The sequence below is a fragment of the Equus przewalskii genome, chromosome 13 (assembly GCF_037783145.1).
Source record: "Equus przewalskii isolate Varuska chromosome 13, EquPr2, whole genome shotgun sequence".
NCBI classification, from domain to species: domain Eukaryota; kingdom Metazoa; phylum Chordata; class Mammalia; order Perissodactyla; family Equidae; genus Equus; species Equus przewalskii.
Window position 1 is genome coordinate 40,392,158 of NC_091843.1, and position 12,597 is coordinate 40,404,754.

The window sequence follows — 12,597 nt, forward strand, 5'->3', positions numbered from 1 at the left end:
TGGGTGGGTACAGTGGTGGGGGCAGGTGGGAAGGCTCTAGGCCTCAGCCTGGCCCGACTCTGATGCAGCTACAGGTCTCAGTGGCCCAGACGCTCACTCTTGCAGGAGCCTGGCCCTCAGGGTTCCTTTGCCTGCAATAAAGTTAGAAGCAGAGGATGCGGTTCTTCTTGGCTCTACTGAGACAGGCCACAGGCAGCGTGGTTGCAGCCACAGAGGGCCAGATGCTGTGATCTCCTGCCGCAGGGAGGAAGGGCTGGCCAGGTGAGACACCAGAGCCAAGCTGAACAAACAGACCTCAAAGGTCAGTGAACGAGACCTGGAGGTAGGAAGGAGCTGGGCCCTGACAGGCCGTCCTAGTGCACCAGTCCTCAGGCTCTTGTGGGGCGGTGGAACTCCAGGAGCTCTAAGGGCCTTGGAGACCTCTCTAGTCCCAGTTGCTCACCACATATGTGAACAAACTGAGGTCTAGAGTTGCAGGGCTCCAGGTCCATCCTCCCTGGCAGTGCAGCCTCTTCCTCAGCCTGGGCTTCCACCAGGATGCACCGCTAGGTGGGAGCCTCCTGGCGGCGTATCTCTCCTACACAAGGCAGAATGGAACTTCTTACTCCGACTGGCTCCTGCAGGCCCAGGTTCCTGGAGCATCTGAGCAGAGCTGCCTTCTGGTACCAGAGGAAAGCTCTTACCTTACACAAACCTCCCTTCTCTCCCCCAAATTTCCGACGAGGCTCCCCAGGCCCCATTTTCTCCTCAAAAATGCCTCCCACCTCCCAGACATCCAATTCACACACCTAACCCACACAAAAGTCTACCTCCAAGATTCTATTGCCAAGATCCCATGAAGGTCAGACTCCTTCATTAATTTCTTTGGCAAACATTTCCTGAGTACCTACTATGTGCTGATTTAGCTGGGGGTACAGCAGTGAGCAAGATGTGACCCCTCTTATCAAGGAGCTCACCATTGGTCAGGAAAGATACTTACCAGGAAATCATAATAAAGAGTGATAGGTTCTCTATCTGTTGTAGAGACCTCCCATAGGGCCCTGATTCAACAGGAGGGCCAGAGAGAGAGGGATGTGTCCCTAGCAGACAGGAGTAGCATATGCAAAGGGCCAGAGGGGAGTTGACCTATTCCAACCAGAGCAAAACACTGAGACCTGAGGTAAAGGGGAGTAGAATGAAGAGGATGCAAGCCCTGGAGGCCATGGTGGTGTGGGGACTTTCTTAGAGCAGAGGGACCCTGCCTGACTCAGACTTTATCACCATTGAGACCACAGGGCAGCCTCCCCCGACCTGGGCCCGTGGGCCTGATAATTAGCCAAAGGCTTTTCCTGTGGGAACCCCAAATGGAAGGCCTTACTGTCAGTGGTGTCAGAGTTGTCGCTGCTGATGGAGTATTTTCGCCTCTTCTCTTCCATCTGCAACAAAAGGCAGGCCCCATTATACTCACAGGCGGCTGGGAAATCCTCAATCTCAGAAAATTGCCTGATAACGTAACTCCCCACACTTACCCCACTGCAGTGGAAGAATGAGAACAAGACCCTGCCCTAGACCTCTCCTCAGCCAGCTTCAGCCTCTCCCCACCCACCCACGGGGGCCCCGAGAGTAGGCTGCATCTCCCACCTCCTGAGCCCAGAGCCTCAGAGGAGCAGGAGTCTGGCTAAAGGAGACGTAGAGGGAGGGCAGAGGAAAACAAGCCTGATTCTTCCAGGAGGACCATGCTATCTGAGTTTAGGACAAGCCAGCCCAGACAGCACTGAGGGCACATCCTGAGAGTGGCAGCCAGAGGGGTGTGGAAATGGGGTAGGGGCAGGGAGGCTCCAAGCTGAGACACGGGGCTCAGGGCGACTAGTCCCGGGATGGACTGCCCTCCCTCCCCAAAAGCCCTTCTCCTGATAAAAGTACAAACCAACTTTATCTTGACTGCAGCATTTAACTTCAAGGTAAGAAGGGCCACTCTCCCAAACTGAGCTCATTCCTTCACCTCGCTATGTCCGCTATCTCATGCTCCCAACAACCTGGTAAGCTGTGAGCTATTAGCTTCATTTACTGGGGAGGCTCAGTGCCTTGTCCTGCTAGTAACTGGCTGACCTGGGATTTGAATCCACGTGATCTGATCCCTGAGCCCACACTGAGCTGCCTTTGTGCCCTTGTCAGCTCCTGCCTGTTGGAAGTGCTTTCCCACCTACTATTTCCTCTAATCCTGCAGAGTCCTGGATGGCAGAGCCTGCTGTTGTCCCCTCTTGGAGGGGAGCACACTGAGCGGCTTGTTAACCTGTTTCACAGCTAGTCAGTGGCTGAGTCCTAATGCGAGAAGTGATCTAGGGCTTGGGGCCCAGAGTGGTTTCCACCACGTTCCTGTTAGTCTGGAACCGGGCTGCCTCACTACCCACAGCAAAGCACAAGGAGCCAGTGTCTGTAGGGAGAAAGCCCTACTTACTGCCCAGCTAGCCCAGCTGCAGGCCAACCAGCCTCCCCACTCCCACTTGGGATCCCATCTGCCACCTGCTGCCACCCCAAGTCTGCTCATGCTGAGCTCAGGGGTTCCCCTTACATTACTGCAGCTCTGCAGGGACCAGGGGGCATGAGCTGTCTAAGGCAGCGCATGACTACCCAGAGCTCTGAGCTGACCAGAAGGACCCTCCTGCTTGGACTTGCCCTCAGCCAGGAGCTTCTCTCCACCCCAGTGTCCCCCAACAGCAGGACCAGGATAACAGGAAGGTTCACTGGGGCTGCTCGTTGCCCAGCTCCAAAGGTGCAGGTAGAGTGTTCTCCAGAGGGCGTGGAGGTACAGAGGGATGCCTGGTGGTGTTTGTAGGACAAACGCCAAGGAGGCAGGAACAAAAGCTAAAACTGCTAAGCACTCATTGTGGCAGGGGAAGGGGACGCCCTGGTACCCCCAGGGACCTCACAAAACCCTAGGAACAGCCCCGGTGCCAGTGGGCATGACAGCTTCCCTTTTGCAGATGAGGAAAACTAAGCTCGGACTTGCCCAAGATCACAGCGTTTGTAAGAAATCTGACTCAGGAGACCACGCTCCTGACCTTTAGACTTCCCCGCGCCTCTGTGCAGCAGAGTGCAAGAAGCCCAGTGGCCCAGGTCATGAGCTGAACGGGGCAGCAAAGCTCTACCACCCACAGCTGCCCATCCTCGCTGTTCTCTGAGGTCTGAGTGACAAAGGTGACTTTAACAGAACCCTGACTCTAGCCTACATCTTGCCAACCCGGCCCTGTCACGGATAGGGTAGGAGGAGGGGGAGAGGTGCTATAAATGCACCCACCTGTTTTCTCCCACAATCCTGTACATGAATTGCATTTCTCTTCATTTCTAGCAAAGAGGGCATTTTCAAGCCAGGGTTTCCCACAGCAGAAAAGCAGGAGCTCCAGATTCAGAGGGGCTGCATTCCCATCCTAGCTCCACCCCTCACTAGACCAGGGACCTTGGGAAAGACATACCTCCCAGAGGACACAAACTGGATCTGGATTTTTACATAAATCTCCTGAACTTAAAATGTTGGCAACTGATTCAGAATTTTTAAAACACTTTGAGAGGGCCAAACTAAACACATCTGTGGGCCAGAATCAGCTGGTGAGAATAAATGAGAGCAGCGTAAAGCCCTTAGCACCATGGCTGGCTCTCTGTAGGTGCTGGTTATGAATACCATGGCAGCCTTGGGCCAGGTGGAGAGTCCTCCTACCAGCACCCACCTGAGGGGCTCCTCAGAAGGGGCAGTGACCCTGTACAGTAAGGAAGGCCCCCTGTAATAGCATCCCTTGACTGCCAACACTCTTTTCATAACGCTCTTTCTTGCAGCCCAGAGACCAACAGGTGACCTGTCAGCATGCAGACCTGCACCCCATCCTCAGCCAGTTCCCCGTCCAACCTGCCCTCCACAAAACACCCCAGAGGTCTCCTGGGCAGGGTGTTATTAAGGGAGTAGATTTTGTAGTGGCTTAATTGGAATAATAACTAGGCTTCAGAGGGAAGCCACTGTTTTGTGAGTGAAGCTTCTTTCCTTTGAACCAAGTCTGTTCCAAAGTCCTCCCCGCCTGCCCACTGCCAGTGGCTAATGAAGCTCCAAATGAGGCTGGGGCTCCCCTGTGGGACAGCCCTTTGCCCCATCAAGCCCCTCTCCACCCAGTTGGCGGGACAGGGAGGAGGACTCCTTTACCAAGGCTGAAACCAGGAGCTGCAAATGCAGGTGGAGGCTGGGCATGCTGAGACTTGATCTTGGCCTCTGGTTTTCCCTCTCTCCTGATCCCTCCTCCAATCTCTCCCAAAGCAGTCTGCTCTGGGAGAACACCTCAGTGTCACAAGGCACTTGCTTTTGGGGACAGAAAGTGCTCCTAAAACCCTACTACAAAGGAGATTCTAGGAAAGCAAGGGTCCTCTTTTCCTTCCATTTGCACCAGCCCATTTGTACCTCCCACACCATCCCCAGCATGTAGACACAGAAAGCTCTCCTTCAGGAGTGTCCCCTCAATGGACCAGCAGCCCACAGCCTCTCTGTGCATCCTCCACCCTACAGCCAACCCTTGGCAAGTGTCGCGGGCTCTCTCTCCAGAACACATGGTGAATCCATCCACCTCTTTCCCCGTCTCTACTGCTACCACACTGGTCCAAGCCAGTCTCATCTCTTGCCTGGACTCCTCATTCATCTCCCAGCTTCCACAATTGCTTTCCCATAATCCGGGATCCACACAACAGCCAGAATGATCTTAAAAAAAAGCATAAATCAGATCATGTCATGCCTCTACTTAAAATCTTTCAAAGGCTTCCTGCTGATCAAAGGACAAAACTCAAGCTCCTGACCACAAGAGCCTATATGATCTGGCCCCCGCTTACCTCAATAAGTTCATATCAACTACTGTCCCCTTCCCCACCACTTTCCAGCCACCTTGGCCTCCTTTCAGTTCCTGAAACAAGCCAGATGGTCCATGCTTCTAGACCGGTGCACAGGCTGTGCTCCTTGCCTGTAATGTTCTATGCAGTCCACACATGTCTGACTTTTCATCCTTCAGATTTCAGCTTCAATGTCACAGGTCTACACCAGGTAACTTATCTAAAGAGAGTCCACCACCCCGTTATCCAGTGTCTTTAGAGCATCCATCACAATTCGTGTTTGTTGATCTACTTGTTGAATGTCCTCCTCAAGAACATACGTTCCATGAGTAAGGAGCACGTCTGTCTGGATCCCTGCTGGAGCCCCAGTGCCCCCCTCGTGGTGTACTCAGCACAAAACAGGGCTCGGTACATACTGGGTGCTCAGTGTGCTCTTGTCCCTCTCTCTAGAAGTGTGCAGACCACACAACCCAGCTGGCCTGCCTGCAGCTTGCAGGAACAAATACCCTAGCCCAAGATTTCGTCCTGTTTTCACAGCCCTCCTTCCCCATCTTAACCTCACACATTCTCCAGGAGGCTTTATTTGGTTGGGCTCCTGGCTAATGATCAATGTCAACTCAATAATAGGGCAGCAATTTGGTGGCAGATGTTTTCTTGGCAGCACTAGCCACTGGTCTTAGTGGGGGCCTCAGGTCTGGACTTGAAACATCAATGCCCAATGCCAGCTCTCTTTAAAGACCTCTCCGCAAATAAACTCAAATAAACACCCTGGGCCTCCATTAACGCCCTTCCAGCTGACCCTGGGAACAGTGGGCCTTTCAGGCCTGCTACTGCAGCCGCTCCCTGGGCAGTTAAAACACCCCAACCTGGCCTCCGGCCTCTCCTCTCCAGGGGCCACCAGGCCTGCCCTGCCCGCCACCGCACACAGCAGGATTTCATCTTCCTCCTTTAAAAGGGGGGAAAAAAGGCTTTCAAGCAGGCAATTTACCATTCCAGACACAATCTTTCAAAGAGAAACAAAAACTCTCCCTGTCTGAGGCAGACCGCTAAGGCGTGTGTGTAATAAGATGCTAATACAATTTAATGATATTTCGGCTGGAAAACCTGTCCTCAGAGCCTCCTTGCGTCGGGAAGGCCAGACATTCAGAAAACAAGAGCCGCACGCTCTTAAATCGCTTTAAACAGGGGTCAGAGCCCCACTCTTTCCTATCTCTCATTAACTTTAATGCCTTCTCAGGGACAGGAGTTGCTGGTAGGAAAATGATTCTGTACACACAGACCTGCTTCTCTAAGCTGGGGGAAGCCCGAGCCCTCTGACACCCATCACTGCCCACCTGCAACCCCGAGTGTCCCAGGGGGCGCCAGCTCCCCCAGAACATGCTGCCAACACCCTCCCTCCAGACCCCATGCTCCGTACCAAGGGGGTCCTGGAGGATGCGAGGGGCTCTGTGTACTGTGTCCTTCAGTACTTTTCCCCCTACTCTCCACCTCAGAGCGGGTAAAGCGCAGTCCACTCACTCCCAGAGCTGGCTGCCCATTGGCAACCGCAGGGCCCTTCGGATCCCTCCTTCAGCAAAGGGAGCTGGGGCCTAGCCTAAAGGGGGAGAGCAAAGGTCAGAGCTGCATTTGGGCCTTCTCCAGGTCATTAGTAGTAACAGTAAGAATGGCTAATACTAACCCAGTGCTGGCCACACGGCTGGCTTTGGGCTTAGTCTTCTTTATGCAACAGACTGCTTAATGCATACACCCACCACGAGGTAGGTACTGTTATTAACTCCATTTGCAGATGAAGAAACTGAGGCACAGGGCAGTCATCACAGCTGGTGACCGCATAGCCAGCATTCAAACGTAGGCTGCATGACTCCAGATGGAGTACCCCTCCCCGCTGGGCTACAGTGCATAAGCCTACAGCTCCAGAGTGGGCTGGGGCACTCCAGATTCCTGTGGGTTGTCTGGGAACCTTCCTGGGTTCCTAAGCTTTGAGCCACATGGTAACGGGCTATGTGGAGGACAGGCCAAGCCAGGGGTACTCCTTCTCACAACCCGGACCTGGCCTCCCCTTGGAGAATGTAAAGGGAAAACTGTGAGGCCCCCAGAGAGCCTGCTGGATGAGCTGTAAAGACTCTGGACTGGAAGCCTCTAACCTGGGTCCTAAGTATAAAACAAATACCTCCCTGTTAATCGGAACACCAGTTAACCAGAACACCCTGCCCCCAACCTCAAGGATGTGATGTGGAAGTCAGCATCAAAGGCCTAACCTCAAGCCTCTGGGGTGCACGTGGGGGCTGCGCACTAGCAATCCTTCACCTGTCATTGAAAACGAAGTGACGATTTCTGACAGCCTCTTGGATCAGTGTTACTGGCCATTTAGCCAGGCAATTTAGGGAAAGGAAAAGCATGTTGGATGGGAAATGTTCTGGAAACATTTGCTGCATCCTGAGCCCAAACAAGTCTATCCTTAAACACTTCATCTCCAAAAGCGCTGGAGAGACCCTTGGCAAAACAGTTGCAAAACCAACACTCAGCGCAAGCCCTGCTGCCTGGGGTGAGGACTTCCCTCTGCGAGGCATTTGCTGTGGAACCAAATGCTTTTCCACTCTAAACAACAGCCAACAGCACTCGGGACAACTGAGAGGGCTCCAGATCAAACAAACATCCCTTTTTTTCCCCTACCATACAAACTTTCTCAATAAATTATTCGCCCACTTCGGATCAAAGCCTGTTTTTGCAGCCCGTGACCTAAAAAGCAAATAGCATCTCTTAAACATGAAAGCCCTCCTCCCTGCCTGGGTCGGCTTTATTACTCATTCCTTCCCCTTACAGTTATTCTGTTGTTATTTTCCTCCTCTGCTTGCGAGATTGCTCTGCGAGTCCCAACCCGCCTGAGGAAGACGGGATAGCAGGGACGGTGCTTTCACTCGGGGCTCTAAGGTGCGAGAGGAAGTAGGGTAGGGGAGACGCTAGCACCCTGGGAACCCAGGAAACAAGCCCAGGCCCCATTGGCAGCTCCCTGCCCGGCCCTTTTGCCAAATGTCCTACTGGGAATTTTACCAGTGAAGAGAGGGAGTTAATACCACCCGGAGAGGAGGGACCAAGGGACCAAGGGGCCCTCCCCCACCCCGGCCCCGCCCGGCCCCGGCCCGGAACTCCTTTGCCAACAAAAACGTTAAAGGGACGTCCTGACAGCTTGTCTGGGCTCAAAAATCAGGGCTCCTCCCCCTTCCAACAAAGGCAAGGCGCCAGGTCAGTCATGCCCACTTAGCTCCTCCCCGTCCCCTTTGACACTGCTCTGAGTGCAAGCACGATGCCTCCTGATGACCCCCTGCAAACTCAGCCCCTGGGGAAAACTTTGTGTCTCGGAATCCCGCAGTAGACGAGCTGGGGGTGCTAAGCGCGGGGGCAAGGTTTGGAAATCTGCGGAGACCACAGTGGCCGGCTGCAGCGAACCCTTGGCACCAGGCAAAGGAAAACACTGCCCTTTCCGCTCCTACCAGCCCGCGGCACGAGACCTGCGTCTAAGGTGGTAAAAACACCGTCCTGGCCCGCGGCTGAAGCTAAGGGGATTGGGATGGGGGTGGCGCGAGTCTCCAGCCTGCCCCTGGAGGCAGTCCTCGGGACCGCAGGCAGGAGGCGCGCCGGCGTGATTCCGACCGCGGGAGCCGGGAGGAGGAGCCAGAGGTGGCTGCGGGGGGCTCCGGCCCAGGCAAAGGAAGGGCAAGAGGTGGTTCGGGCCCGGGGCGGCACCGGGAGGTGGACTTGATGTTCGGGGCAGGAGGACGGGTTTAGGTGAAGCAGGTGAGGGCAGCCGAGCCCCTTGGGGGGTGGGCAGCTGTGTGCAGTGGGGGGCAGGGTTGGGGGAGGTCCTGGGCCTCTGGCAGCTAGAGTGAAGCCTTCCTGCTTGTCTCGCATACATCCTTATTTTCCGACAAAATAGCCACGAATCGCTAAGCTGACGCCTTCATCCTTTGGCCTGGAGAAAAGGGTGTCTGAGGGCCCAGGGATAGGCGGGAAGGGACCGGAGGGAGCCACAAGTCTGCACCCAGGCGGGTAGGAGGCGGGCGGGAGCCGCTCCGCAGACGCAGGCGAGTGGGTGGGAAAGAGGGAGGGAGAGAGGGAGGGAGGAAGGTGGTGAGGCCGGGAAGATGCCACTGCCGGGGGCGGGGCGGGGCTGGGGATCCGAGAGAGGGACTGCAGAGGTGCTTGGTGGGGGCGGGGGCTACAATGTCACTCATTTGGGGGTCAGGTGTGTATGTTCCAGCCTGGGGCCACCACTTGCCTACATCTTCCCGGTACCACCCAGGGTTCAGGGGCGGAGGCAGAGGGCAGGGGACTGCGGAACCGTCCCCGGAGCGGGACGCGAACCGGCAGAGTTGGGAGAAGGTAAACAAGGGCCACGCCCCCTGCCGTCGCCCCGCGGGCGCGCACCCGCCGCTCCGGCCGCCGCCGGTATATTTCCACTCTCCCAGCGCTTCTCCCCCGCCGGACTCCCGCGCAGCCCTGGAGGAAGGGCTGCCCCCGACCCCAATCCGCGTCCCCGGCGTCGGGGCTGCGCACCCTCCATACTCACCTGGAAAGGGTGTCCCCCGCCCTCCAAAAAACTGTGTTTAATTTGTGCAGAGCCTCCGCGCCCGAGAGCTGAGCATGCTGCCCCCGCGTGCAGCGCCCGCGTGCACCCAGCTCGGAGAGGGGGCGACAGGGCGGAGGCGGTGGCCTCCGGAAGGTGTCTGGGACCGGACCCGCTGCACGTGAGCCTAGCGTGGGGTCATGTGCACCGGCTCAGCCCGGTTCGGCGCCCGGACGTGCTGCGTATCAACAAAATGAAACTCGAGGCGACAGGAGGGCAGATAGCTCCGGTTCTCCGAACCACAATCCCCAACCGCGCGACCTCCCCTCTGCACCGGTCTCCCACCGCAGCCCCTCCGCCCGGCCGGAGCCCGCCGAGCAAGTTGCAGCCCCGGCGCGCCCCCGCCCGCCCGCGCCCCCTCGCCGGCCCGGGGGCGCTTTGCCGCAGTCATTAATAAAGAAGGTCGCCAAGCTCACCCTTCCAAAAGTTGTTGTTGCATGCGCCCCTCTCAGCCTCCCCGCAATGTACTCTTTAAAACACGACTGACCAACATGCGCAATCTCTCTCCCCTGTGCTGTGCATCCCCCCCCCCGCCCCCCCCGCGCTGGCTTCCTAGAACAGGCAGCCAGCAGGAGAGAGAGGGAGCGAGCAAGAGAGAGAGAGAGAGAGAGAGAGCGAGGAGCGCTGCAAATCGGTTGCAAAAACACAAAATAACGCCGTGGAGATGCGCAGGGCCCATTGCCCGGGGCTGGATCTTACCTTGTTCCGCGGTGCCCTTCCGAGGGGCGCTGCCCTCGGCTATGCGCCCCGGCGGGGGCCAGCGCGGGAAGGATGCTCCCGAAACCCAGAGCTCCTGGGGCCGGTCCGGGCGGGCGGGGGGCGCGCATCCATCCGGGGTCGCAGCGAGGGAGGCGGCCGGGACCGCGACGTCCTCGGCCCCGCACCCCTGCCGGGGACGGTCGGCCCGCCGGACCCAAGCCCTTGCCGCTAGGAGTGGGCGCAAAGTAACTCCATGGAAGCTACTCACGCCCCCCCAAAATAGCCTCCAACTGCGATGGCCGCGGTCGGCACCATTCACCAACCCCCCTGTGTATGTTTCTGTTTCTTTTTAAACCAAGACTTCCTTGTGATCTCTTTAGAAAAAAAAATGTGTTGGGGTGGGGGTGGGGTGGGGTGGGGTGGGGGCGGGCGGGAGGAGAGAGGGAGGGGGAGTAGCCACTTTTTTCTTATTCACTCAGATCTCCACTCCTGACACCCCCCCCGTCCTCTCCCCCCCCCCACGCCCAGTTGTTTAGCTCCAGCAGCGGGTCCAGGTAGCGTTGCAGGCCTCGCGAGGAGGGTGCCCTGCTGGGCCGCTGGCCCGCCTGCACCTCGGGCCCGGACTCCCCACGGGCTCTGGGGCGCCCCGAGCCCGTCCTGTCCCCAGGGCCGGGCCCGAGCGGCGGCTGCGCCCGTGCAAGTCCCATCAGGTCTGCTCACACTTCACACACTCACACACATACCCCGCCCCTCTACTCTCTCACTCACACTTTCTGCTCACACTCCGCCCCCTTCGCGCCCCAGACCCGGGCGGCGCCCCCCGCAACCTTAAAAAAAAAGAAAAGGCAAGCTTATACTTAAAAAAATCTTTTGGCGCCATATTAATGACGTACTTAAAATTTGCCATTTCTCCCTGCGTCAAAAAGACGTTTCTTTGCAAATAACAGCCTGAAGGCGACACTCGCGGAGGGAATGAGGTTTGCACCGAGCACTCCGCCTCCCGGGGCTCCAGTGCTGGAAGACCCTCGCCCTAGGCTCTGCTCCTGACTCGCTGGTTTAAAAATGCGACTTGAATAAATCGCGTGGCGTTTTGCAGCGCCAGAAGTGAGCAGAAAGTGCTGGCAGGAGCGGAGGGGAGGGGCGCGCGCTAGTCTGGGGGAGGGGGCGCGGCCCTCCTCCCCCACCCACAGCAGATGGAAACTAACATCCCAGGCGGGGGAAACTTGAAATTGTGGGCGACCTCAAGAAAGGAGGGGCGGTCCATAGAGAGGGTCCCTCTCGGGTTCGTCGCCCCCTCCCCCCGTCCGGGTGCCTCCTGGCGCCGAGCTCTGCCCCGCATTTCCGGGGGGTGTGGAACGCAGTGATGGGTGGGTGGGTGGCTGCACGTCCTGGCCCCAGTAGGAGTTTGCCCCAGGGTATCGTCTTCCCCCTTGCTCGTTCTTCCCACTCCCCCTAAAGGGTTAAAAACCAAGGGGCAACTTCCAAGGGCTGGTACTTGGCGAGGAAGCGGGGCGCCCCTCTCCCCACCCTTCGCCTCCTGGCCCCTCCTCCTCCGGCTCCACTTCCCGACTTGACCTTGTGGTGCACAAACAGTGCGCTCGGATCCTCGCAGTTTCTGGAAGAAGAGCTTGCGCTCGCCGTGCAGGCGGGCGTCGGGCGGCTCGCGGGCGGTGGCGGGGCCTTGGGTCGGTTCCCGGAGCCGCGGGCCACACCCACCCAACCCGCTGCGCCCGCCGCGCTCACCTCTCGAGGAAGGAGTAGGGCTGGCCTCCTGGATAGGGAGGAGTGGGAGGCAAGCTGTAGCCTTCTCCGGATGCTGCCAGTTGGGGAGGGGGTGGTCTACTTTCAGGCAGGGTTTTGGGGGGAGACTTGAGAGCCTGGCCCAACATCCCCAAAACAGCGTTGCCAACTTTTCTTCCCCCTCCCGTTTGGCTGCCCCTCAAAAATGATCCAATAATTTTTTTTAGCTCACCTTTGGCTTTGAAGGCAGGTCGGTGAGTTGTGAACTGGGACAGGAACCGCCTTCTCTCTCCAAGACTGAAGATTGTTTATTCTTTCTTTCCTCTCTTCCCCCTTCCATGGAAAGATAAATATTCAATTTACATAAGATGACATTTATGTGACAATTAAGAAGATTCCCCGATGGAATGTTGTGAACACATTTGCTTATAGGAGAAATAAATCTAATAATAAACAAACGCGTAATAACAGCACAAATCCTTCGACAGGGCAGATTGTCTGCACAACAAAGAGGGAGATGATGGATGCTGAAATAAGCACTTTTTGCAACAAGAAAGAAATATGAGCTCAAAGGGAGTCACTGCAACATTTCTTTTCCTTGGCCTTCATTCACAAAGTCTGGAGAGGCTTGTCTGGCAAGACTGAGGGGCTGGGTATCACCTCCCAGTAAGACCTGGCTCTAGCTCTTAATGGTC

At 56.8% G+C, this 12,597-nt stretch overlaps 2 protein-coding genes across 41 annotated transcripts in view; one reads left to right on the forward strand and one right to left on the reverse strand.

Annotated features, from left to right (window-relative positions):
- Positions 1 to 11,915, reverse strand: part of JADE2 (jade family PHD finger 2) — a 51,801-nt gene extending 39,886 nt beyond the window's left edge. For 2 of the 27 annotated variants that reach the window (XM_070570980.1, XM_070570970.1), the window contains exons 1-3: positions 9,880 to 10,026; positions 6,257 to 6,433; positions 1,358 to 1,415 (exon numbers count right to left, since the gene is read on the reverse strand). In XM_070570980.1, the coding sequence (XP_070427081.1) occupies positions 1,358 to 1,415 (58 nt within the window). In that variant the 5' untranslated portion in view covers positions 6,257 to 6,433; positions 9,880 to 10,026. The other 25 variants (XM_070570985.1, XM_070570968.1, XM_070570986.1 and 22 more) reach the window with 21 other exon arrangements.
- On the forward strand, positions 8,001 to 9,889 carry LOC139075316 (uncharacterized). Of its 14 annotated transcripts, none has more exons than XR_011525586.1 (4): positions 8,059 to 8,359; positions 8,774 to 8,921; positions 9,083 to 9,219; positions 9,457 to 9,889. XR_011525586.1 is itself a non-coding variant. In XM_070571046.1 (4 exons), the coding sequence occupies exons 1-4, from the start codon at positions 8,408 to 8,410 to the stop codon at positions 9,855 to 9,857; spliced, it is 804 nt and encodes a 267-aa protein (XP_070427147.1). In that variant the 5' UTR covers positions 8,367 to 8,407; the 3' UTR covers positions 9,858 to 9,889. The 14 variants fall into 14 exon arrangements, 4 of the variants coding, with proteins under 4 accessions (XP_070427149.1, XP_070427150.1, XP_070427147.1 ...); XM_070571046.1 differs by lacking the exon at positions 8,059 to 8,359 and adding an exon at positions 8,367 to 8,560 and having other exon boundaries at positions 8,774 to 8,886; XM_070571047.1 differs by lacking the exon at positions 8,059 to 8,359 and adding an exon at positions 8,367 to 8,560 and having other exon boundaries at positions 8,774 to 8,886; positions 9,140 to 9,219.
- Positions 11,916 to 12,597: the final 682 nt, after the last annotated feature.